General features: G+C 39.6%; 1 protein-coding gene across 1 annotated transcript; it reads right to left on the reverse strand.

Moving 5' to 3' along the window:
* Positions 1-233: 233 nt before the first annotated feature.
* oit3 (oncoprotein induced transcript 3) lies at positions 234-18,295 on the reverse strand. Its single transcript, XM_067421663.1, has 9 exons — positions 18,138-18,295; positions 10,906-11,280; positions 10,702-10,815; positions 4,973-5,095; positions 4,762-4,884; positions 4,518-4,678; positions 1,799-2,211; positions 1,152-1,251; positions 234-1,035 (listed from the first exon to the last, which is right to left on the reverse strand). Exons 1-9 carry the CDS (start codon positions 18,190-18,192, stop codon positions 871-873), a joined length of 1,629 nt encoding a protein of 542 aa, XP_067277764.1. The 5' UTR covers positions 18,193-18,295; the 3' UTR covers positions 234-870.
* Positions 18,296-27,244: the final 8,949 nt, after the last annotated feature.

Here is a 27,244-nt window from a genome sequence, read left to right on the forward strand (position 1 = left end):
AAAAAAAAAACACATATATATATATATATATATATATATATATATATATATATATATATATATATATTCAAATTGTACACACACACACACACACACCACACGCACACACACATATATAATCTCAATTTAAAAAATATATTTGTTCAAGTTAACACTAAATATTTAATATTTACTGAAATAATTAAAATGTAGGGAACAGAAAAATTGCAATACACACTTTAGACAATAGATGACACTGTTAAATAATATTTAATGTGCTATTAAAAATTGTTGTCAACCATATTTAAGTTGTTACATTGTTTTGGCATAATCAAAGTATTATGATTTTGTTGAACCTCAGTAGACTAGTAATATTTTTTTAAAAGATGTTTAATTGTCTGAATATCATATGCTGAAAACTAAATTAACCTAAGCCGAAGAGTTATTTGGCTTTTTGTTTTAAATGTAATTAAATGTAGAATCAGTGTTAAACAGTAACACACAGGAATGTTTATTGGCCTGTGAGAAACAATGTGACTACAGACTGTGAAAAATAACTTTACTGGCTGTAAAAATCATTTTGTTTTCACCATCAGTAAAATTGTGTTGAATGTAAATTATCCAAGGTTGCAAAATGAAATTCAGTTTCATGTTCTAAGCTTTATTAAAATGATTATGTTATGATTATGATTATAAATAATTGTTAATTGCACACACATCACCTACAGTAGCTTGAGACTGATATAGGTTTATATTAATATAGTGTCAGAAGCAGTGGAAGGAAGCAAGATGAGACCGACTTAAACAAATGCTCCTTATATTGATGATAATGTAAGGTTACTAAAGTAGCCTGTAGATGGCGTCGTTTTCATGTAGGTGAGCAATGTGGTCTCATGGATCTGGCAGTATATGAATGGGTCCACTGGACAGAACGTTTTGCTGTTGGTGCTGGTCGATCCAGAGATGTCGCCTCAAACGCTTTCTGCAGCCCTGCGTACAGCGAGATTCCCCTTGTGCCTGCCCACACACCAGCACACGGCAATGCAGGAACACCTCCTAACACACAGTACACATAAAACGATTGATTAATGACCCACTCAATATAGCTACCTTATTAGCACACAAAAGCACATGCATAAGATACACCAGGCAGCTAAATGTCCCCTACTCACTCTGTTGTCCTTGCCAATGAACTTGAAGACGGGGACCTGGTAGTGTTTGGAGAGCTGGTCTTTAGACGAAAGCTGACGCACTGTTTCATCTGAAATGCAGCTGGGAAACATAAGGCCATTAAAGCACGATAGTCTCTAAATATAGACTCTGCCTTTGTTTAAAGGTGATGTAAGCAATCTTCACTTGAAATTTCACATTTAAATTAATATCTATACAATCTCACAGATATGAATTCACACTCAGGTGTCCTTGAATAAAAAGAAATTCATAAAAATTAAAAATAAATGTTTTTTAGCCATTATATCTGACTCTAGGACAGTCTAATTCAGTGGAATTTATGAGCACCAGTCATGGACTGTGTTGCCACAGTTACTTTGAAAAAGTAATTTGATTACTGATTACTCCTTTAAAAAGTAACTTAGTTACTTCACAGATTACTTGAATTTAAATCTAACTAAGTAAGATTACAAGTTACTTTATTAGTTACATTCAGCAGGTGCCGACAACATCCCTGCCGCCTAAACATAGAAATGACATCCGTTTTTGCCAAGACTCACTTATTGAAAGACTCACTTATTGAAAGTGCAATTCTGAGCATACAGAACAGATTCTGATCCCTGACATTTGAGATCTTTTGAATACCTACCCATCTTTGATAAGGTAATATTTTAAGGCCTGGTCAGCTTTGGGGCCAGGTGTGGCAAAACAGCTTTCTACAAAGGCGGCAAGGCCATCCACCCGCTCTCGAGGCTCAACACCGAAGTACAATGAGTCACGCAACCGCAGTTGAGGAGGTTGGTTGTACGGTTCAGAAAATTCTGCGCTCTTAAACAGCTCCAAACTGAAGGGGAATATTCCTTCGCTGTGGCCTGCTAACTCCAGCGCTGTGTTGCGCAGACTCGGCAGGTAGCCATCTGACACTTCGTACTGCCTTGGAAACTCACACGTAATTGGCATCAGTAGTTTACTGGTGCGCACGATCAAATCCCCATTGCTGCTGGGACTAGACCGTGGCAACCCTGTCACCAAGTTGGTGCCAACGATTTTGTCATCAATCACCTGAAGCAGAGAGAAAGGAAAAAGATTTTCCACTACATTCACAGAGAACTATCAAGTATTATGTCAACATGTTTCATCATTTGCCAACTATTTTACTATCAGTCATTTTGAAAGTGAGGGAAAAAGTGTAGGCTGGTACTGTCTCCATTTGCATTTTGAAAAGTTATGTAACCAGACCTGGGCTGTGTCTGAAACCTGGAATAGGCTGCCTTCGGAGGACACATTTCAAGTTAGGAAGTCCAAATCTAATGTTAGCTTCACTTCCTGTCTCCGGAGATACCTTCTTCTGATCGAGTTTTGAAGGCAGCAAACATATATCCTTCGGTGACTTTGATATCCCACAATCCCGTGCGTTCTATTCTGTGACAGTTGAGCTGGGAAAAAAAGATGGCGTCCAAAAGTTGCGTTTGCTGGTTAGTTAGTGTGTAAAATATTCATTTTTTTTAAAAATAATTTAGTTCTTGCCAAAGCTCTCTGCTGTAGATCATTAAACCATTACACTGCCTAAGAAGTCCATCCGAAATCAGTTTCGTGAGGTGCCTTCATGCACAAACGCTGCCTTACAAGCCATCGGCTGCATCCAAAAATCTATAGGCAGCGGACTCATTGCCTCGCTTCCTTATCAGACAATGGCTTGTAAGGCAGTGCTTTGTGCAAGAAAGCTCACAAATTTTTTTTCGGAAAGACTTCTTAGGCAGTGTAACAGTTTAATGATATACAGCAAAACAGAGAGAGCTTTGGTGAGAACTAAACAAATATTTAATTACTACATTAATAATTTCTGTTGGTATATTTGGTAAATATTGGTTTTAAAAAAATTGTACATTTACTCACAAACTGACAAGCAAACGCAACTTTTGGAAGCCATTTTTTCAGCTCAACTTTCACTGAATAGAAAGCACAGGATTGTGGGATACCAAAGGCAGCGAAGGATACGTACATGTATGCTGCCTTTAAAACTCGATCAGATGAAGGTGTCTCAGGAGACAGGAAGTGAAGCTAACAATAGATTCGGACATGCCTTGATGCCTTCCTGCCATGAATTGCGTCCTCTGAAGGCAGCATTTTGCCAGTTTCGGACGCAGCCATTGTCTGATAAGGCAACGAGTCAGCTGCCAGTTTCAGACGCAGCCCTGGATGTGAGTTTGCTGTGGATTTTAAAAAAATACCACTGGCAAGGACTGTACTTTTGAGGAGACTTTTTTTTTAGGGTCTATCCCTAAACCTTACTCTATGTTAAATCATGGTACGACATTATTGACATAACAGGGACTTTCTGTAAAGCAAGCTACTTTGAAATAATACTCATTGTGAAAAGCAATCTGGACCCTCTTCACCCTCTGGAGAACGTTTATTACATTAACAACACTGCCATTAAATGACTTTGTTAGCCAAAATACTATTTGTGTACCAGTTAATACTTCCTAATCTGTTTTAGTGAGGTGACTTTCTGCTCATCTGCCATATTTCAACAGGGCAGAGTAATGGCAATTAAAAAAATATATAATTATATTTTTGTTAGTTTTTTTCAGGCTTTTTTGTCACTGCCATTATTTTGCCCCATTCAAGGTCATAAAAAACTGCAAGTAAAAAAAAGTGAAAGTGACATGTGAAGGCTATGTATGGTATCCCATAAAAAAAGCATTAGGTTGTGCCCTGCTCTCCCCTATATTTTGTGATGGAACTCACTAAACATCCAAAACAATGCTGTGTGCTGGGCTAAATGCGCTCGTTGTATGTGTGTAGCCTACATATGATGGTATTTTGACAAGCTGAGAACTCATGGAGAGCTTATAAAATGTGTAAAAGAGTCAAACCAGCGGCAGGAATCCCTCCAACATACTCGCATGGTTCTGGATGTACTGAACCGTAATGGGCAATATGAGCATTCTGTCATTTTTAAGGTAGCACGTTTTTGGTTTGTTTCCATGTATTTGATCCCTATTGCATTCATATTTCAGTCAAACTGCACCAGTTTGTTTGTAAGTGGACAGAGAACCATCTTTTCAGCGGTCTCAATATGTTTGTTTGGTGTGCACCGGGGTTCAGTAGCAGAGTTCACACTTACTGTATTCAAATGAACTGCACTAACAGAGCAATCGCACCAGGGTTCAATTTAATGCCAAGTGTGAATACACCCTCAGTTAAAAAGGAAAGACTTTTTACAGATGGAGCAACTTTATTATTAGATTACAAAGACAAACTTTTTTTAATTGGAGAAAATGAATTATTGAATTAAACAGGGTCAGTCTAAATGTCATGTTGACTTTTGAACAAAAGATTGATAGATCCATAATAATTTTTACCTGGACCACAGTGCCACAGGTCTTCAGACTAAAGTGGAGGTTAATGTGAGTGCCATTGGAAATGCCACGGCAGGAAATGTTAGACAAGAAGAGGTCAAGTCCTCCCACCAGATCTTTGGGAACTGAGACATCTATGGAACTAGGATCACACTGCACAGGGACTGCACACAAAACAAACGTCAAAGTGAAGTCTACAAACCCTGACAGAAAAAAAACCAAAAGGCAAGGGAGAGGTTTAGCTCACCCTGACACGTCCGTTTGTCCTCTCCCAGCGTCAGACCCCAGGGACAGTGACAGTAATATGAGTCGTCCTCTGAGGAGCATCCATGGCTACAGCCTCCATTCACATTGTCACATCCTTCAGTCTCTACACAGAACACAGAAGGTATGAGTTTAATGAAAGTCTGCCCACATTCAGGATGTTTTGAAAGAATTTTTTCTTTCCATGTTCTTACCTTTACAGCTCTTCCCGTCTACGTCTAGTACTTTACCAAGTCCACACTCACATCGTCGAGAGCCCTTGGTGTTGATGCATACCTCTGCACATCCTCCATTCCCTTTCTCGCATTCGTTTACATCTTACACATAACACACCAGATCACAGTTAAAAACAGAAGCAGTTAATTGAATGTGGAGTAGAAACAGTTATTCAGTTATTTATATATATATATATATATATAAATAAAATAAAAATAGTGAGTTGCCTTGCTGTCTATACACAGCTACCTTTAAAGGCAGCATCCTAACTGAAAAATACTGTATTGGAACATATATTAGAAAATTGGAAAACACCTGGGATTATCTTTTACAGTGCATCCGGAAAGTATTCACAGCACTTCACTATTTCCATATTTTGTTATGTTACAGCCTTATTCCAAAATGAATTAAATTAATTAATGTTTTCCTCAATTCTACAAACAATACATACCTCATAATGACAACATGAAAGTAATTTGTTTAAAATCTTTGCAAATTAATTAAAAACACAAAAAACACAAAAAAATTACATGTACATAAGTATTCAGAGCCATTGCTCAATACTTTGTTGAAGCACCTTTGGCACCAATTATAGCCTCAAGTCTTTTTGAGTATGATGCTACAAGCTTGGCACACTTCTTTGTAGGACCTCTCATTCTCCATCAGGTTGGATGCACAGTCATTTTACACCTCTCAAGGACATTCACAGAGTTGTCCTGTAGCCACTCTTTTGTAATCTCGGCTGTGTGCTTAGGGTCATTGTCTTGTTGGAAGATGAAGGTTTTAATCAAGAATGTCTCCGTAGATTGCTGCATTCATCTTTCCCTCGATCCTGACTAGTCTTTCAGTTCTTGCCGCTGAAAAACATCCCCACAGCATGATGCTGCCACCACCATGCTTAACTGTAGAGAGCCAGGTGATGAGTGGTGCATGGTTTCCTCCAGACATGACGTTTGCTATTCAGGCCAAAGAGTTCAGTCTTTGTTTCATCAGACCAGAGAATTTTATTTATCATGGTCTGAGAGTCCTTCAGGTGCCTTTTGGCAAACTTCAGGTAGCCTTTCACTGAGGAGTTGCTTCTATCTGGCCACTCTACCATACAGACCTGATTGGTGCAGTGCTGCAGAGATGGTTGTTCTTCTGGAAGGTTCTCCTCTCTCCACAGAGAAATGCTGTAGCTCTGTCAGAGTGACCATCAGGTTTTTGGTCACCAGGCCCTTCTTCCCCGATCACTCAGTTTTGACGGGTGGCCAGCTCTAGGAAGAGTCCTGGTGGTTCCAAATTTCTTCCATTTCCGGATGATGGAGGCCACTGTGCTCATTTGGATCTTCAATGCTGCAGAAATGTTTTTGTGCCCTTCCCTAGATCTGTGCCTCGATGGAATCCTGTCTCGGGAGTCTACAGATAATTCCTTGGACTTCACGGCTTGAGACCTTATAAGGAAAGGTGTGTGCCTTTCCAAATCATGTCCAATCAAATAAATTTACCACTGGTGGGCTCCAATAAAGTTGTACAAACATCTAAAGGATGGTCAGTGGAAACAGGATGTACCTGAGATCAATTTTGAGTGGCATAGCAAAGGCTGTGAATACTTATGTACATGATTTTTGCCATGTTTTATTTTTAATAAATTTGCAAAGATTTCAAACAAACTTCTTTCAAATTGTCATTATGAGGTATTTCTATGAGGGAATTCTTTTTAATTGAATCCATTTTGGAGTAATGCTGTAACATAACATAAAATATGGAAAAAGTGAAGCGCTGTACCTTTGTATGGAGATTACTGTTTTGCAACAAAGCCGGTAATTTCTATTCTGCTGGCTTTGTAATAGACAGTGATTGGCATACCTGTCAACATTTGGGTATCAAAATCCGAGAGAAATGGGGGAGAGTGGGGTTGGTGGTAGGGGGTGTATAAATCCTCATATTAAACCCATAATAATAATACATTTCATTTGTACCTGTGCTCTACCTCCCTGTATAATTGTTAACAAGTAGGAAATATACATACATTGTTATCAGTTTGCACTGCATAAATTATGAATTATATATAGATTAATCCTTATTAAAGGAACTGAAGTTATTTAGTCAAGAGCAGAGCATATTTAGTGAGCAATTACTTTTATTCTTTACATTGTCATTATAAATGGTTACTGTCACTTTAAAAGATCTTCCGCTGTCGCATATGATGTGGATGTGAGATGCTGAAGTCGCAGTTACAAAACTTACAAAACCCGTGACTGTCCCCCACCTGCTCTTCTTCAGACAAAATAAATTTGCTGTCCCATTGATCACGGTATTTACACAAGGGTTTTGTTTTTTTGGCAGGAGTGCCTTTCGTCTTACGTCCATCATCCGTCTCTGTTTTGTTTTTTGTTTTTTTCCTGCGTTGTCACTTGTCATCTGACCTCACACAATTACCTCGTGACAACGGCCACCTACAGTCTGACTGTAGGCTATTGCAGATGGCAGTTATCGCGAGGCTAGTTACAGAGCTTAGCTTAGATTGGAAATGTTTTTGTTTTTTTCCTCCAGTATTATTATTATTTTTTTAATAACGCAGGTTAAAATACGGGATATTTAAAGAAAAATACTAATACGGGAAGGATGGTAAAATATGGGACTTTCCCGGCCAAAATGGGAAACTTGACAGGTATGGTAATTGGTTAAGTTGTTCCTGAAGGGTAAAAGGTTAGCATGAAATGCTAACAGAAATTATTGAAAGACAGGAAGAGAGAAGATCAGTGAGCGACATGGGGACGTGCACAGGGAGGTGCTCAGGTTGCCCAGGCAACTGCCCAATATACCCCTCTCGACTCAAGCTGCCCTTCTGAGGTAGAAAAAATAAATAAAAAACTCGTACAATGGATGCAGAATTTCACGTAGGGCTAGATACAAAAAAAAATCGCAAAGCCTCATTCACTTCCATATTCGGGTACCCGTCCGAAAGTGAAAGTCAAGCAATTGCTTGGGGCCCCGAGCTGGCCTGGGGCCTGAAGACGACAGGTTAAGAATAAAATGCAACGACAAACTGGTTGAGCGCCCCTTTGATAGTCAATATAGTAAAGTGCAATGACACTGTTCTCGGAATCCCCCTCAAGGGGGCCCTCTCAGTCGTTGCTGACAGCAGCCACCCAACCACGCGATCTCTGCTGCCGGCAAAATACAAAACCTCCTCGGCAATCATGAAGCAGAATTATGGTTTAGGAAGCCAGAAAAGAAAAAAGAGAAAAAACAAGATAGTGGTAAGTGCTAAATTACACTATATAAAATAGCAGGCAGGTAGTAATTTTGCAGCAGGTACGCTAGCAAAAATATGTGTATGTTAGCTACCTACCTGACGGCAAATGCTGCTTGTAACGAACAGTTAGTGCAACTTTTGTTTCGAACGGACGGAATATGGTTACATAATGTAGGATGTTTTTTAACGGGATAAGGAAGACGCAGATCTACATTTACATTTACATTTAATCATTTAGCAGACGCTTTTATCCAAAGCGACTTACAAAAAAGGGGAGAGCAATAGAAGCAACGAAACAAACAAGCCACCTACAACAAAAAAAACTCACGTAAGCAAAATACAGACCACTGGATTTTGATAGCCATGATAACAACCCATTAGGACTAAGGCTGTTGCCCCAGCTGTTGTCGTTAAGCAGATTCAGTGGCCCAATGGGTTGGTTTTGTATGGCATTCTAGCTAAACGCGCAGCAATAGCCATCTACAACAAAAACTCACGTACGCAAAATACAGAACAATGGATTTTGATAGTCAAGATCTGTTCCAGAATAACTGTTTATCGTATTCAATGACATACAATTGCTATAGCTTTGTAATAGGTTTTGATGAAAGTGCCATAGCATGCTATAACGTACTATTTTTATGCTATGCATAAATAGCCTGGAATAGTTAATATAGCATGCTATATTAACTATTATTATAAACATTATTTAACCAGAAAGAGGCAGAGGAACATGATTTTTTTTTTCATAGCTTATCTTAATGTGCTAGTGTCGGAATATATGGTAGTAACAGTTTATGCAAATATGATATTATTTGTATAAAACAGTTTTCTTTATTCTGTGTGGCAATTTTTACACTGTTGCATTTTGAAGTACAGTATCAGGACAACCCACATGTTTTACTGTTACTGTTTATTAACTATTTAACAACGTATTATAGTCATCTGTTGCAACTTTATAATAACCATCCAGACAATGTTTATAGGCAGTTTACAAACCAACTAGTAACCCTTAACAAAGTGTTAGGAATATTTGGTCTGTCTATCTATGAAATGTTTATAGATGTTTTAAAAATGGTTTCTTAAAGTTTTACAAACATTTTTTAATCATTACCCGTTTATCTGTAGAAGGTTAGCCATGCCCATTTTGCTTGGGGCCCCCAAATTCCTTCTAACCGCCCTGGCTGAGCCTGCCTGAGCGGCACTCGAAGGAGATTGTCGCGGTTGTCGGATGAGACTTAACGTTGTCGGAAAGGTATAACAAACGGTTAATATTGTCTTTTTTTATTAGACTATTGATATTGACTGGTTTGAGTTCTTTTATTGGTATAGGCAAGGGAAATGGCCTCAAACGCACCATAATGCAGGAAATCACATCTATGAAATAAAAAACAATTCTTGGGGGAGAAACCCCCAGACCCCCCTGCAAAAAAATAGCCCCACCTATAATATTTTTCCTGAGCAGAACATAAATACCACTAGGGGGCATTGAAATAATAATGATAATGGCAATAAGAATAATAATATGTAATTGGACAGATGATGAGGGGGGGGGGGGGGGGTTCGGTTGGGGGGGCCTTTTTTAGGTCAGAGCAACTGCCCCTCAAAAATCCTGTTCACGTCCCTGCTTAATTATATTCGATCCAGTAAATCAACACATTCAGTTACATCTAATTGTTTTCACTTATTCCATTTAACCCTTATTATCCTATAACTTTGCCCTTCAAAACAGCATTTAAAGTTGACACTTTCTCCTACCAGTTTATGAAGTAGGACTGCTTCATGCAATGTGTTTTTTTTTTTTTTTGTGCAAATTAAGGAATGGTTTAAAGGATCTGACTCTTCAAATTAAGGCTTGAATCCCCCAAGTGAAGTAATACATGAAGGTTAGAGGATCTGTTAGTATATATTCTTCATTTTAACAATGTTTCAAATGAGTCAGATTCTGTCAGGCTACTTGGCCTAAACCAGGGGTATCCAATACTCCTCCTAGAGGGCCAATGTCCTGCAGAGTTTACCTCTAACCTGCTCCAACCCACCAGCCTGGAATTTGAAGGTCAGCTGGTTTAGATGAGTTTAAGCAGAGATGGAGCTAAACTTTGCAGGACAGTGGTCCTCTAGAAGCAGGATTGGACACCCATGCCCTACAGTCATGACTTGAACATCCATTTACCCTTGGCCTCTATCTGTTCTTGTAACAATCGCATACTTGTGTTGTTCTGCAAGACAAACATCACAAATTGCATCCTGATTTTTACCTAAAACAATTTTTAAAAACCCTGCTTTTTTTTTACCTTTAAAAGCATTGCTTTTGCTGGCTGCCTTTGTACATTAATGGATTGTTTCTCATCAATCTTGTGGTCTCTTTTCCATTACTGCAAAAGCTCTCTCTCATTCTTATCGCAATATAATTCTCTGCTCTATAAGCATTTATCTTGCCCAGGCCTAGACCACACTGTTACTCACCCAGACATGTCTGTGAATCAGGGCCTAGAACCGTTCCCTCAGAACAGCGGCATTCTGGCTCGATAGGACAGTCAGCTCCATTACACTCAACCTCATCGCATATGTCATAGAAATCTATGGCGACACACATTACGAAATGTCTAGTGGTGGTCAATTCTTAACTAACATGTCAGAAAGAACTAATGAGGCAGTAGGAAGACTTACGGCCACAGTAGACGTGGAAGCAGACAGAGGGTCGGGGTAGGCGGTAAACATAGTAACCCTTAGCACAGGCCTTTACATCTACACTAGCTGTCCAGTGACAGCAGTTATTGTTGAAGCTAGCACAAGCAGACAGGGTGACAATGCCATCACTAGGCCGAGGGTGACTGCCATTCAGCCAGATGGGGGCGTGGGTACCACAGTGGTTCTCGTCGATACAGAAGGTTGGCATAGCATCCCCAGCCATCCCTGTAAAGCGATACCATTCCCCCGCCACATGCCGGTCGCACAGAGGGACTCCCGCAGAGTTGTTGACATGGTAGTCAGTATTCCGCCATGGTTCGTTCAGGCTGATATACGCTGAGCAGGGATCTAAGGCTGAGCAATTACAGAGACAGGTAACAATTGGTTAGAACCTGTCAGCACATATTATGTGCTACATACTGGTGTCACATCCAATACTTTCATCCAATCACCTGGCCAATACTCTCTTCCAATTTAATTTGTAGAGACAACTATAAATTAAGCCCTATTCAGATGGGATTATCAATCAATCAACTGTATTTATATAGCGCTTTTACAATCACGATTGTGTCAAAGCAGCTTCACAGTGTCAAACAGGATAATATTGCAACAAAATTAGATTTGGCTGTACAGTCGTACTGGAGAAAACAGTGATGTTATCAGCTTATTTTAATTTATCATATAGCGACAATGTTGGCAGATCAGTATTATAGTTTATAGAATTAATTAAAATCTAATTCATAACTTTTATTTGTATAATTAGTTGAATAACTTTGATCATAATTTTAGTGTCCCCAACCGAGCAAGCCAAGCCAAAGGTGACAGTGGCAAAGAACCAAAACTCCATCAGGGCATGATGGAGAAAAATAAACCTTGGGAGAAACCAGACTCAGTCGGGGCACCAGTTCTCCTCTGGCCTATTAACACACCTTGTATGATTATTAATCTGGCAACCTTACAGGTCAGAAATCATATTAGATCGGAATATTCAAAATTTCGGAATTATTGCGCCGGAGATGGTTTTTTTTAGCATGACGTGCCAGTGAGGCAAATTCAGAGGAAACACCAATTGACACGGTCTCAGCAGACAACCGGATTAGATTAACATGGGGACGTGGGGGTAAAGTAATTTCACCTCAGGACATCTGTAATATTATTGGCCAATTCGCACGGGATAAGACACCTCAGTAAAACTAGCAGCAGTGGGAGGAGTAACTTGCTTTACGCACCATGGTAATCTACTTGTCGTCATGTGCGTATAATGTTGCTGTTATCACGTGAGCAAACGCAACATGCGCCAGTCTGAACTCATATGTGTGTCCAGTCTAATGATTCTGATTGCATTGTGTTGGTAATAGACACTTTCCTAGAGCTAAAATAAGTGTTGTGCCTCTAATAAGTGCTTTTGATCTTCTTTTTGCTTTAAATTATACACGGAAAATGCTGGAGGTTCGCCACAGATTTGTCCCACCACTTACAACGCAACCGAATGCTTCAAGCGCCTCCATGCACGCAAAACGCAATTTTTTAAAACGTAACAGGAAATGACAGGATTTTACCATACATTTTTACAGCAGGTCTATTCGAATGGGGTTAGTATTACCCAAGGTCTTTTTTCCGGACCTTTTTACAGAAGGTAAAAGTCTCAGTAATCTTTACTGTCATTGGGCCTCATGCATGAAACTTTCGTAAATATATGAGCAAATTCTGAGAAATTTGCTCGTAAAATGGACCTTCGCGGAAACTCTGCTCCACAAACGCTTCGTATACCACGGATTCGTTAGTTAAACGTGTGTATGTTAGTGAATTCCAAACATGTGTAAAAAGGATGCACGTGCACGCTTATTCATAATTTGCAGATTCCCCGCCCATGAGTTACAAATGCAAATGACGTGACCAGAAACGCTGTGGACTCTTCTGGAATTCTTTCTCAGGTTTGGCTGTAGGATTTTGCATAAATGTTGAAGAGACTAATTGGCCATATGACTAGCAATAAATATTAAATTATCGTATGTCCACCAAAGCATGTTTTAGCCAGCTAAACACCTGGTGCTCTTCTAAAAACGGCCAGCTGGTGGCGATTGAAAGCGCTTTGCAAGGGCAGCGTTTTTTCCAGCTGAGAAACTTTGCTAGCTATGATACAAAATATCCATGGCAGTAATGTGATACTAGTATCTCATTTTGAAGAATATGACTGAATTAAGAAATGCAGTAAAAAAAAACAGTATTAACTTTTCTATTATTGTTCTTCAGTTCGTGTACAAGTGGGATGATTGGTCGGTGTAGTTTTTGACCCGCCCCTCCTCCACTGTGATTGGACGGCCTGGTAAAAAAGAACAGCGATGAGCCTGCCTATTACCCAACGTTAAACAGTACAAACAAAACAAAAAAGACGGGGTAAATCAACTCCTGAAATATTATTATGGTAGGCCTGCCCTACATAGTGCATCAAAAGCAATGTCATCAGTTTGCCTAAATTAGAACACAGTACGTTCAAATGTTATAGCACCATTTATTCGTGGTAGGGAGCAGCTGTAAATTTCTTTCGTACCAACCATAGACTGTAAAAAAATATGGACGTAGTGTCCGTGACGTCACCCATAGGATTCCGATAAGCCGTTCTGAAGCTTAAAGTAGGGGCGAGCTGGGCGTTGCCATCTTGTGAGCGAGTCATCGCGTGTCACTCCCGGATAAAAGAAAATGGGCAAAAATGCGGGATGTGGGCGGAGCTTATGTGACGCAATAACTATAGACGGCAGATAAATGGCTGTAACCACGCCCTTAATTATGCAGAACTTTAAGGCTTTATATAACGTAAACGAATAAGTTATAAAAAAATCACAGTTATCATGAAGGTCAAAATTAGCCGTATAGGCAAAAAACACAATTTGTACCAGGCTGTAAACATGTTTTTTTCTGCTGTAAAGTTGGGAATTTTAACATGGGGCTCAATAAGATTCTGCTCCCTTCTGGAGCCTGCCTCTAGTGGCCAGTTGATGAATTGCAGTTTACATTACTTCCGTATTGGCTTCAAGAGAGATCGTGGGAGTTTGCCGCTTGGTACCAACTAACATTTTGAAAATACAAACATTTTCGTGAATCCGAAAATTTACGTCAGAGCGGCTTTACGAATGACTTACACACAAATTCGTTCTGCACGTGTTTCATGAATGAGTCCCATTGTCCGTAATGATTACCAAGATGGCACATTCGGACGGGACTAAAATCAAAGAGAACCTCTGGTAATAATTACTTTACCCCCACATCCCCATGTTAATCTAATCCAGTCCGAATAGGTCTTTAGCCATGATAAGAGCCATCTGTTGACCAAAGGTTGAAAGGGGTCATCTTTAGGAAAAGTTTGCATACTAAGTGATTAAACATATTAAATATTTTTAATATTTGGTGATGCTAGAGGCAAGAAACACACTTAAAGGGTTAGTTCAACCAAAAATTTAAATACAGTAATTACTCACCCTCATGTTGTTCGACATCCGTAAGACCTTCATTCATTTTCGGAACACAAATGAAGATATTTTGAAAAATGTTGGTAACCAGACAGTTGATAGAACTGACATATTTTCATTTTTGGTTGACCTATCCCTTTAAGCAGGTATTTTAAGAAGTATTTAGAGGAAAGCCTAATATTCTGAATATCATTTATTTCAGGATGTGTTGTTTCAATCAGAGGAAGATGACTAAAGCAGCACAAAAAAGTATTGCACCCTATATTGATAATACGAAACCGCTTGTTAAAATCTGTCAGTGCAAAACTCTTTTGCTTTAGTTGGTTGGTAGATTTCAAAAGAAGGCAAATCAATACTCCACACTGCACCACTGCTCTCTCCCTAACACTCACCACAAATGAAATAGGTCCTTATATGTAGTTGGGCTGCTCTGCTGGACCATGTGGAAATGAAAAATGAAGCAGCATAAGGTGTGAAAGACCATTAGTCAGCAAGAGTCTGCAGCTTGATGAGGCATAGAGGGAGAATCCTTCCCCCAGTAAATTATCAACTCAGTTAAAATAAAAATTGACAGTAACACTGACTTTGCTCATGGGGAATTAATACAGGTCTAGAATCAACTTTTACTGCATGGCCATATCTCCAAATAAAAGAGAGCAGTTTGTCCAAACACACACACATTCAAGTTCAAGCAGATGGACACATAATGTATGCATTTAAATGTGTTTTTTACATTTTCTGAAAGAACTGACCTCCGGTGTCTAGAATGGTTGCAGGAGATTGTTTACTGACCCAAAGGAAAAGAACCCACACGTCTCTGATATTCTGGTTTCTATAAAATATTAGCATCTCTGTGGCGAGGTGAACGAGCGAGACACATGGGAGGAGCGAGTGAGACCGGGGACGCGATTGCGAAGGAGCGTCACCTGCGAGCCACACCAGTCTCGAGTCCTCTCATGAGGGAGCTCGTAGGCATTTAAGGATGAGCGACACCAGTCAAGGACGAGAGAGGACCAGGCCTGGACTTTGTGTTGAGTTTTGTTATGTGTGTGCGGGCAGTCATCCGTGAGGGGCTGCCCACGGTTTACTTTCATTTTGTTTATTTAATTATAATAATAATAAATAATTAGTTTGATTTATATAGCGCTTTTTCAAGGCACTCAAAGCGCTTTACAATGAAGGGGGGAATCTCCTCTAACCACCACCAATGTGCAGCATCCACCTGGATGATGCGACGGCAGCCATATTGCACCAGAACGCTCACCACACACCAGCTGATTGGTGGAGAAGAGACCGAGAGGATCAGGAGAGGGGGATGATTAGGAGGCCATGAAGGACAGATGCCAATGGGCAAATTTGGCCAGGATGCCGGGGTTACACCCCTACTCTTTTTCCGAAGGACATCCTGGGATTTTTAACGACCACAGAGAGTCGGGACCTCGGTTTAACGTCTCATCCGAAGGACAGTGCTCTTTGTCAGTACAGTGTCCCCATCACTGTACTGAGGTGTTAGGACCCACACAGACCACAGGATGAGCGCCCCCTGCTGGCCTCAACACCTCTACCAGCAGCTACCTGGTTTTCCCAGTTGGTCTCCCATCCAGGCACTGGCCAGGTTCTGCCCTGCTTAGCTTCAGTGGGAAACCAGTCTTGGGCTACAGGGTGATATGGCTGCTGGTTAATAAAAGTTGTTGAATGTTCGCCAGTTTCCGCCTCCTTCCTTCCCATTTCTACGAACGTTATTACATTGGTGCCGAAACCCGCGAGTGTAACAAAGTTTGTAGATGGGAAGGAAGGAGGTGGGAACCGGCGAACATTCAACAAACTTTTATTAAATAAATAAACAAAACAAAAGTAACGCGGGCAGCCCCTCACGGATGACTGCCCGCACACACACAACAAAACATAACATAAATTCCAGGCCTGGTCCTCTCTCGTCTTTCGCTCCTCCTTTTATACTCCCGTCACTCGGCCGCGAGACGAGACCGGTGTGTCGCGCAGCTGGCACCCATTATCACTCGCCACCGGCCCGCTCTTGCGGTCCCGCGCCCCGCTGCTTGCCACAATCTCATAACATGTTCTTTGATTTGTAGTATCATTCATCCCTGTAGTACAAACAAGTTGTGCTTCAGTTCAGTAGTTAGGGTTAGAGTTTTATTGTAATAGTGCCTTAGAAGACAACTTGTGTCGCACCCAGAGACATTTCTCAAAACCTTTTTGAATGTAAATAATAGTGTAGTTCTATCAGCACAGACAGACTGTAGATAGGGATATCTATTAGGGATGTTTGGTTGATACAAGAACAGCTGGAGGTCAAGGAAAAACGGATGTTCAGGTCAAGAATGTCTGCTGACATTGTAAACACAGTATTCCTGGACACCTCTATAATAAATCAAGTCCTTTTTCACATCTGCTGCATATTCCAGCAGATCCCCCCCCCCCCACACACACACACAAACACACACAGTGAGGACATCCCATAGGCGTAATGGTATTTATACCATACAAACCGTATTTTCTATCCCCCTACACTGCCCCTGCCCCTAAAACTACCTGTCACAGGAAACATTCTGCATATTGGCTTTCTCATCCTGTATGATTTATAAGCAGTTTGAAAAGTGGGGACATGGGGAAATGTCCTCATATTTCACCCTCTTCTGTAATACCATACCCATGTCATTATACACATTTGTGTCCTGATATGTTACAAAAACAAGCACACGCGCACACACACACACACACACACACACACACACACACACACACACACACACACACACACACACAGGTTTGTTTTTATGCCTTGTGGGGACATTCCATAGGTGTAATGGTTTAATACCTTACAAACCTTATTTTATATCCCCCTACACTGCCCCTGTCCTTTAACCTACCCAGGAAACATTTTTACTTTCTCAAATAAATAAATAGATACAAATTAAAAATCATTCTGTATGATTTATAAGCCTTTTGAACAATTGGGACATGGGGTAATGCCCTCTCCTTGTAATAACTATGTCATATCCATGTCATTATAACATTTGTGTCTTATATGTTACAGACACATACACACACGCCACGCACACACTTCTTGAAAACATTAGTTGATAAACCTCTCTTGAAAAGTTTTAAATACATTCTGGATCATAAACATCTTAAAGACATCTCATAAATGTCTAAATAACAGGAAACTAGCAGATAAGCAAACACTATAAATACATATAAATAAATACATATTCCAGATTGATACATTATACATTAATTAGACGCTTTCTGTGATGCATGTTATCAGTGTAGTAAGTACATGTAGTTCATTAATATTAATTAGTTCTCTGTGTAATTGCACTGTAAAAATGTCACCTTAAAATAAAGTCATCTATTTCCTATGTCATGTGGGGAAATTAACCCATTCAGTGTTTCTAAAAGTCAGACATATTGTCACATTTTTATTGAAAATAATTACTATTGCTCATAACTGTAATTACAGTATAATACCTCAAATATTTGAGTCGATTTATGATTTCCATTGAAGGAATGACATTAACCATATCTAGAGACCAGAATATCATAAAGACTCGGGGAAGGCCAGTAAAAAAACATTTGCCCCCTAGCAACCACATAAAAACCAAAAAGTGGAACCCTTCAAAACACTCTAACATGAGGCGATGACACCACTCACATGACCTTCAAAAAAATAATAAAAGCACATTATATGAATAATAATAGTAAGGAGTGTAAAGTGCTTACCTATGGCCAGTGCAGTACTCGCAGCTTGTAACAGAACAACCAAAGTGAAAAACATGTCCAGTGGTAGAGAGGAACTTATTTAATGAGAAAGCCACAGATGTACACCTAATCGTTCCTGTCTTGGCACTTCAGTTTGTTGAAGAGCTTTGTGGTTTAATAGTGGAGTCTGTTATCTCTGTCATTATGAGGGATGGGTCTACTAAAAACACAATGACTGTAAATATTTTGTTTGTTGTCTTCCCATGGACAGGACATCTATCTCACCTTGACCCCTTCTCCTGTTCCCTTGTCCCCTGTCTATGAAAACCCACCCGTTCTGATAGATCGAGGACCATCCTCTCATTGTTACTGGAGTCCGGCTTATCCATCCCACCCTGATACATCATCCAGAATCCTTTATCTTCCCACCCAACACCAGTCAGCCGCCTACAGCAGCTGACAGACACCACTCGTGCAGATGTGATGCATCCTAGCAGAGAGTGTTTAAGACATTCGGGAGTTTATCTCATGCTCTCTGTAGGATTTCCCATAGGTGTTATTGGCATGGCTCAGGCTCGTTGGCTGTATCCACGGAAGCTCAGCACTTAGATTAGAAAACGTACACTCTAAAAAATGCTTGGGTCAAAATGTTTGGGTCAAATATGAACAAACCTAAACGTTTAAACCAAGCGGCAAACTCCCGCGGTCTCTCTTGAAGCCAATACGGAAGTAATGTAAACTGTAATTCCCCAACTGGCCACTAGAGGCAGGCTCCAGAAGGAGCAGAATCTCATTGAGCCCCATGTTAAAATTCCCAACTTTACAGCAGAAAAAAACATGTTTACAGCCTGGTACAAATTGTAGTTTTGGCCTATACAGCTAAGGCCATCCTTAAAGCTACACTGTGTAACTTTTTTAGTTTATTCTTAGCTAAAATCACTTAGTTCTTTCAAAAATATATGTGCTCAGTAATGTATATTTACTTCTTTCAAGTAATAATGCATTCTCGTAATTTTATAATATACCATTGAAAATACATACGTGTTGAGTGTTCGGATGGCGGTCGCCATGTTGCTCCTCCATCTTGAAAGTACATTTGCCAAAGAGGGACATACCCGTAAATTCAAGCTTCGCTTTTCGCGTTTTTACACTCGATGGCACTGTGTCGAATGTGTAGAGGAGGATTGGGCTGCTATATGATGATGGAGGATCACTCTTAAGCCCCTTTCACTGCACGTCGGACCCGCAATATTCCCAGAACATTGCTGGGTCGCCTTCTGTGTGAAAGCAACCACGTCCCGGAATTGATTACCGAATTCGACCCGGGTCGGGGACCTAGTAATATTGCAGGATATGTATCAGAGTCGCCAAGGAAGCGGAAAAGAGAATTAAGACGGCAACATAACGGGCAAATCAACAAGACAAAAGTAAATATCGGAGTGGCCTTTCCAAGATTGAAAGAGCTCATGAGGAGAAACGATTTTAAAAAGAACGCCGACGTTGCCTGCTTTCTTCTCGACAGGTAATATTAATTCAGCCTATTTGTGTATATTGAAAGTTTTATTGTTGCTTGGCGAATTGTATCATGGTGTGCTGTGCATAACACTAGAACGACATCTAGGATAGTTTTCCTCGCGTCAATGATGAAAAATATTGTTTACCTTAACATAAATCCGTGTTCTATGACGGATAACATGAGATTAATATTTGAATTGCATTATAATTTGTTTGCCTTACGCTAGTGATGTCGTACAATATACGATAGCACTGATAAAAGTTACCTTACTAAGATTAGCTTGCATTCGTCTGGGAACCTGATAGCTGATGTTAGCAATGAAATGGTAAAAAATAACGAAAACGTAAAACTATTATTCATTTTACATAGATTAATTTGATCATAGATAATTTGGCAAATTAAATAACTGCAAATTATAATAGTTTTCAAAAGTAACCTCATCACTTGAAGTAACACTACCAGAAGAGGTCAAACTGGAAGCCATGACTAAATTGGCCACCGTAGGAGTTGAAACGAAATCGAAATTGAGAGGAACAGAAACTATTATTCACTGGATGGTCATATACCTTTTCACCACTAGATGGGGGAAAATATCACAAAGTGTAGCTTTAAAAATATTTTGGTTTGCAGTAACAGTAAAAAAAATAAAAAAATAAAAAGGTCTATGTATTTTTTTTCTTCACATTTTTATTTTTAAAAAAAAAAGTTAATTTTTGGTGATGGTGATTACGTAGGTTTGATTTTAAACAAATTGGCATATCGTGACATCACTGACTGGGTCTTCAAGCCGTGCCTTCGGGCGCATAGGCTAATTGCAGACTATATAGACCACAAACAAATTGAAATATTTGTCAAAAACATGTTTATTGCATACATTTCAGGTGCATTCATTAAGAAAAGGTGCCAACCACCAGCTAGCTGTCATTGACTCAAAGCTGTCAACCCTCCCTTTTTTTCAGTGTTTCTCAGGTATTTTAGCTCTTTTCCCGCTGTCTTCCCGTTTTAGTATTTTCCTGTGATATGTTCCGTATTTTTAACGCTCGATTGTGTTGACTCAGAACACGCAACTATCTGTGTCTCTGAAGTGGCTTGCACTTGTTGCTAAACCAACGCATCTGGTGATATAGACTAGTGTATTTAAATATTAAAAAGCAAAAAGTTGTTTTTATGAATTAAATTAATTAAGTAGCTATTACCTACTCTTTACTGGTAAATATTACAGTAAACAAACATCGCAGACAATGGCAGACCATTTTTTTCCTGACGTTATTTTATTTTTGTAATATTATGTATTGTCTCTCAGTTTTTTTGAAGAGACACTGCCCCTCTTTCCTCCTTCTTGGCAGCCTACATTTAGAATAATAGATCTGATTAACGTTAATGATGAAAAAGGTTTAAAAATCGTGATTGTTTTGATTGTTTTTCCTGCCGTCGAGCCACAGCCATTCAATAAATCAGTGTTTCCCAACCTTTTTTCAGTCATGGCACCCTTTGAAAATGTTCTAATTTTGTGGCACCCCCATACATACGTTACGCTAACAGTACAGATTGCTCACAGTTCGGTTCGTATTACGGTTTTAGGTTCACGGTTTCAGTACGGTTTGGTATTTGCCATGCTCAGGGAAAGAAAGAACTACTGTCAAATAAAAAAATAAAAAATAAGAACAAAAAACTTAAATGCAAGCAGCAGCACAAATAAATGCTATTGAGCAAACACTAAAAGGAGAAAATATATATATATTTAAGTCGGCCCTAAATTGACAGGGTAAACAAGAATATTTTTAAGGATGGCCTAATTTTGCCCTTCATGACAACTGTGAGGGGGTTGAATTTTTTTTTATAACTTATTCATTTACATTATATAAAGCCTTAAAGTTCTGCATAATTAAGGGCGTGGTTACTTTGAGTGACAGGTGGATAGCCATTTATTCGCCGTCTGTAGTCATTGCGTCACCTAAGCTCCGCCCAAATCCCGCCTCTTCGTCCATTTCTGTTATCTGGGAGTGACGCTCGATGACGCGCTAGCAAGATGGCGACGGCCAGCTCGCCCCTTCTTTAAGCTTCAGAACGGCTCTTCAGAATCCTATGGGTGACGTCACGGACACTATGTCCATATTTCTTAAACCTATTTTTTACCCTAAAATTTAAACCCGACAATTGGGTCCATTTTATATCAAACCCAATCTTCAATCTTCCTTAGCCAATTCTTCCGTTTTCTTCTTATTTGCAATGACAGAGGTGGTGTTTTCTTTGTAACCTTGTCAAAAGGCCAGTAGCAGTTTGTCTTTTTGTCCCTTTTTCAGCTTCCAGCTGAGTACCAGCGAGGGGTCTGTTTTCCAAACTAGAGACCCTGATGTGAGCCCAGTTGTCTGTTTCTTTATTGTGCATCCTACCGTCCACTTATCAGTCTCTCTGTGTCCTGGTAAGATCCAGTTTGATTTCTTTCACCAATACAGTAGTGCATAGAATTGCCTTTATCTCTCAAAAGTAATAATAGACTGTTGAGTAACTAAAGGAATATATTTGAACCAAAATTAGTTTTGGTTTGAAAGTCCCAAAAGTGTATTGCTACACTGAATTGCAGTTTCCACACTTTATTTAACAGCCCAAATGTGCTAATTATAAGTTTGTCAAGTAACAAATCAGCACATTAGAAGGATGTCATTATATTATGTAGCACAAGGTTTTCATAAATGGGATAAATGGCTGCTAAAGATGAGGCTTGACATATGGAGGACTAAGAGTGCCACTTAGAATCAATTCACACATTAAATTAGTATGAACAGGAAAAATAGCAAATGATTAGGAAATGCAGTTATTTGCGGCGTTAGAAATACTGATTAGTGGTTGAATTAATGATTGTGTTCTTCAAACATTGCTTAAAAATAACCTTCTGCAGCAATTACAGCCTTGCAGATCTTTGGCATTCTAGCTGTCAATTTTTGAAGGTTATCTGAAGAGATTTTACCCTATGCTTCCTGGAGCATCTCCAACAAGATGGATTGGCTTGATGGACATTTCCTTCACTCTTCCTCCACAACAGCGTGATAGGGTTCAGATCTGTAGTCAGTGCTGGCCACTTTATTACAGACAGATCTCCAGCTGACTGCTGCTGACAGTTCTGACAGTTTGGAGGTGTGCTTTGGGTCATTGTCCTGTTGGAGGACGAAAATTGGCAACAATCAAGTGCTGTCCACCGGTTAAGGCATCGCATTGCAAAATTATATTCTTTATTATCGTCGGAATTATTACTTCCTTATTCAAGGTCCCTTTTACCCTTTACAAATGTCCCATTTCACCACCTCCAAAGCACCCCCAGACCATCACAATGCCTCCACCATGCTTGACAGATAAGCACTTCTCTTGCATCTTTTCCCTTGTTTTGCGTCTCACAAGTATTTTTCTGTTTGACTCTAACTCCTCAAACCTGGACTCATCTGTCCACAATACATTTTTCCTGTGTTCCTCAGCTCTGTCCATTGTCTGTGCTTGTTTTCATCTTAATCTTTTCTTTTGATTGGCCGGCTTATTTCTTTGCTACTCTGGGGCGCTTCTCCTAAAAGCATCATTAGAAAACAATGGTCACAATTTCTGTCATTATCAGAATAGTTCGACAAGTCTGTGTTTCCAGAAACCATAGTTCCAAAACATTTGCAAACAGCATTGCAAAGAACGACCTGTGGTTACAAGTATAGTTTATTGTTTACATGACATGTGAACGTAATAAATCATTATCTTGAGCAAAATAAGCAAGCTGACATTCATTTTAATCTATATTTTTTATTTCAAATACATACCAATGTTGTTAACGTCTTTTAGTTTGTCAAGAGCTTTCAAGCACCATTTTTGAAGAGTGTGCATGTGCGTTAGCCTAGAAATCTAGACGCACCCTAGCGGCAGCAAATTTAATTTGCCCGCAAGTGTGGTCTAGCAACTCTCAATTCCTATCTGAGCTGTATTCCTCTGAATCTGGACGGCCCAATCACATCGTGTAGGTAGGCTATAGAGTCGGCGGGCGGGGCCATAATGACGACGGCCGAGTTGCGTTCGCGTGCTTCTAGTAACAAAGTCTTCTAGTAAACACAGAAACTGGCGAACGGCGGCGGTCTTTCGAATCAGCTCTGCCTCCGGAAGACTTGGAGTTAAGCTTTCCTCTGAGAAAAGAACAAAGAGCGGCACTGAAGTCATTCTTAAAAAGGGAAGATGTGTTCGGAGTTTAGCCGACCGGATACGGCGAATGTTTAATCAGTCAGAGAGCTCCCCTTCACCGTCGTTGCTCCGGTTGGTGTACCGCTATCCTATCGCGTGCAGAGGGAGTTTGAAAGACAACCTTTTATCCCGCCCCTCAGATTGAGCCCTGTCTATGGGGAGTTTCCAGACCAAACATCTTGATGTGGGTCTGGCTTGTCAGGCTACATGTGCGTAAGATTAAATCTGGAAAATAAAGCAAATTAACTCCAAAAAATTAGATTCTGATCGGTCAATGACTGTTTTATTCACAATAAAACACAGCTATGGCTGCTTCACCCAACAGTTCTGTGTATCACTACACAACACTCTTAGCAACCACCCATAGCAACTTAAACATATGCTCTAAAAAAAGTGCTGAGTTAAAAACAACCCAAGTTGGGTTGAAAATAGACAAACCCAGATATTTGGTTGTTGGGTCCATTCACTGGGTTCAAACAACCAAATGTTTGGGTTTGTCCATTTTCAACCCAATTTGGGTTGTTTTAAACCCAGCATTTTTCAGAGTGTGTTCTCATTGGCATTGTTAATTGCAGCTTGTATTGTGAGAGAGATTAAGTGTATTAGCTGCATTCAAATTCAAAGGTCAGTCTATGATCATAATAAAAAAAATATTTTGAAAGTCCGCTGTGATTTTTATTACATTTTCAGTTACACTCTAAAAAATGCTGAGTTTAAAACAACCCAAGTTGAGTTGAAAATGGACAAACCCAGAAATTGGGTTGTTTGAACCCAGTGAATGGACCCATTCAAACAACCCAATTTCTGAGTTTGTCCATTTTCAACCCAACCTGGGTAGTTTTTAATCCAGCAACACAGCAAACATTTTCTCCCTTTTCTCCCTCCCATCACCCCATCCCTAGACAGAAGAAAGAAAAAAAAACGGGGGGTTGCTTTTAGACATACTTAAAGGGTTAGTTCACCCAAAAATGAAATTGATGTCATTAATGACTCACCCTAATGTCGTTCCTCACCCGTAAGACCTCCGTTTATCTTCAGAACACAGTTTAAGTGTTATTTTATATGTTAAGTGTATTTTTATATTTAGTCTGAGAGCGTATCTAAGTGTATGCACACTATACTGTCCATGTCCAGAAAGGGAATAAAAACATCATCAAAGTAGTCCATATGTGACATCAGTTAGTTAATTAGAATCTCTTGAAGCATCGAAAATACATTTTGGTCCAAAAATGACAAAAACTACGACTTTATTCAGCATTGTCTTTTCTGCGTTTGTTTTCAAACCCAAATAAAGATTCAAAGGTCATGTTGAATCCGCGTATTGATTCATGATTCGGATATTTTGAATATTTATATTAAAATATAAATAGTTATCTCTAATGTTCAAGAATCTCTACTAAATCCAGCGGTTCAGTCATCATCAATTGACGCCGCTTTGAAGTGACGTTAAAGGAGATATTATTTCACATGATTCTATTCCTCGGTCCTCGCGTCTTTTCTTCGCATCCTGAAGGTGTGGAGCTAAGGCGCGAGGAAAGGAAGCTAGGAAAGGAAACGAGGATGCACAAATAAGAATTGGGAAGCACCCAAGGTGTAGGCATACGTGCAAAGTATTGCCAGCCCCCCGTCATACCAAGCGTTCTCCTGACTGCCTTCCTCGTGTATGGATCTGCCTGTTTATCCTGTGATGATCTGATTAACCCTTCTGTCTTGGTTGCCTGTTTGGACTGATAGTTAATACTGAATTTACAAAGAGAAAGAGAAGAGCCAAAGAGAAGGCCTCCAAGATAAGAGAGAGCCAGAGAATAAAAGCAACAGTTATAATCTTCTTTTATCTATTCCTTGACCATATGACTGAACTCTTAATGTGAGACACTCAAACTGACCAACCAGACCAAACTCCCCCCACTATAGCGTGTCACCCATTTGGCCTTCAGAATTCCAAAAGGCCCTGCTGATAAGAGAAAGGGGGTTAAAAACAGTAAAGCAAATGTCTTTGTTCAATTTCAGATATCTTTGATTATTTTCAATTCTCTCTCTACCTCGGAGGAGGGGTTTATGTAAACAGTGATGTCAGCAACCCTGCAGGAATGTCTGTAGTTCCCTACCGGCCGTTTGCTGTAGTCCTTACAAATAGATTTTTTTTAAAGCAAATATCTCCCTTTGCTTAAAACTTTGAATGTTGTAACTTCGCATGTTGTTGTTTATGCTCAAAAAGCAACATTACACACTAGCTAAAGTAAAAAAAAATAGTTTTAACACCCCTTTAAGCTTATGTTTGACAAACATATCATTAAAATGCTCAAAATTGAATCCAGCTCAAGTGAAAGTGTGCACAAAGATGAAGATTAAGTCGGCACTGAATTCCAAACAATGATGGAACACCAGTTCTGAGGGAAAGATGCCATAGCGAGAGGAACCTGCACTCCGGTGTTCCTCATCCCCCTTATTCAGATGTCAGCCAATCACATGTGAGCGACACACATGATGCGTTCAAGTCCTCCTGGGATGTTCGTATTTACGAGGTGAAAAGTTTTCAAGTCTCTTAGGTTGGAGAAAGATGTGGCGGTGTACCTTCTTTTAATGGAGTTTACAAAAATACAGCAAGGTTTAATAAAGAACAAAGAATGCGCATCAGGTGAGTTTTAATCTTTTACGTTTTTATGTAATCTTATGTAAGCCACTGTAAACCGTATCATTTGGCTAATTGTTATATTACAATGCTAGCTTGCTTTGTTGTAAATCAAAGACTGACGGTTTCATTGCTAAATACCGTTATATTCAACTAACTTACAGACATTCCCAAATGTTTCTCAATGACACACCCCCAACTCGTACAGATCGGGGCTTAAAGAAATCCTGCTGCTATTTATGACTTTGTGGTGGCGTTGTCAATCTTTACGTCATGACTTGAACGCACCAACAGACACAGACCAAAAGGGAAAAAAACACAAATGATGGCTGACAGGAATGTCACAATGTCAACACTGCCATTTGGCAGGTACTAGCGAAGCTGTCAGTTGAGGACATGTGAGGCTTCTTAAACTAGACACTCTAAGGTATTTGTCCTCTGTAGCACAGAGTGCCCCGGATTTCGCTTTGAATAGCATTCATTTCTCAGCACAACAAAACACTGATGCATTTACAAAAAAAAGTTATTTGTTTCTGGCCATTTTGATCTTTTTATTCAAACCCACTACTCACTCAAGAGAACTTTCACTGTTGTTAGTTGCACTCAAATCATACTTGGTCACATTACTTAAAAAAACTTTATGTAACTACATGAACTTAAATTTACTGAGTTGTTTCTACTAATAATGAGTACTGACCAACCCAGGCTCATTGGAAATACGTGACTCTGCCAACATTTTTGCAACACCCAAAATATGTACCTCCAGGTATG

This window comes from Pseudorasbora parva, chromosome 17 (genome assembly GCF_024679245.1).
Source record: "Pseudorasbora parva isolate DD20220531a chromosome 17, ASM2467924v1, whole genome shotgun sequence".
NCBI classification, from domain to species: Eukaryota; Metazoa; Chordata; class Actinopteri; order Cypriniformes; family Gobionidae; genus Pseudorasbora; species Pseudorasbora parva.

What these genes read in the sequence shown, in the direction of transcription:
- oit3 (XM_067421663.1), bottom strand. Translation starts at nt 18,192, where the DNA reads ATGTTTTTCACTTTGGTTGTTCTGTTACAAGCTGCGAGTACTGCACTG. An exon ending in CCTGTGGCACTGTGGTCCAG is followed by an intron (nt 2,212 to 4,517) that starts GTAAAAATTATT and finishes TCTCTGCTTCAG; the next exon opens with GTGATTGATGACAAAATCGT. An exon ending in TATTACCTTATCAAAGATGG is followed by an intron (nt 1,252 to 1,798) that starts GTAGGTATTCAA and finishes TATGTTTCCCAG; the next exon opens with CTGCATTTCAGATGAAACAG.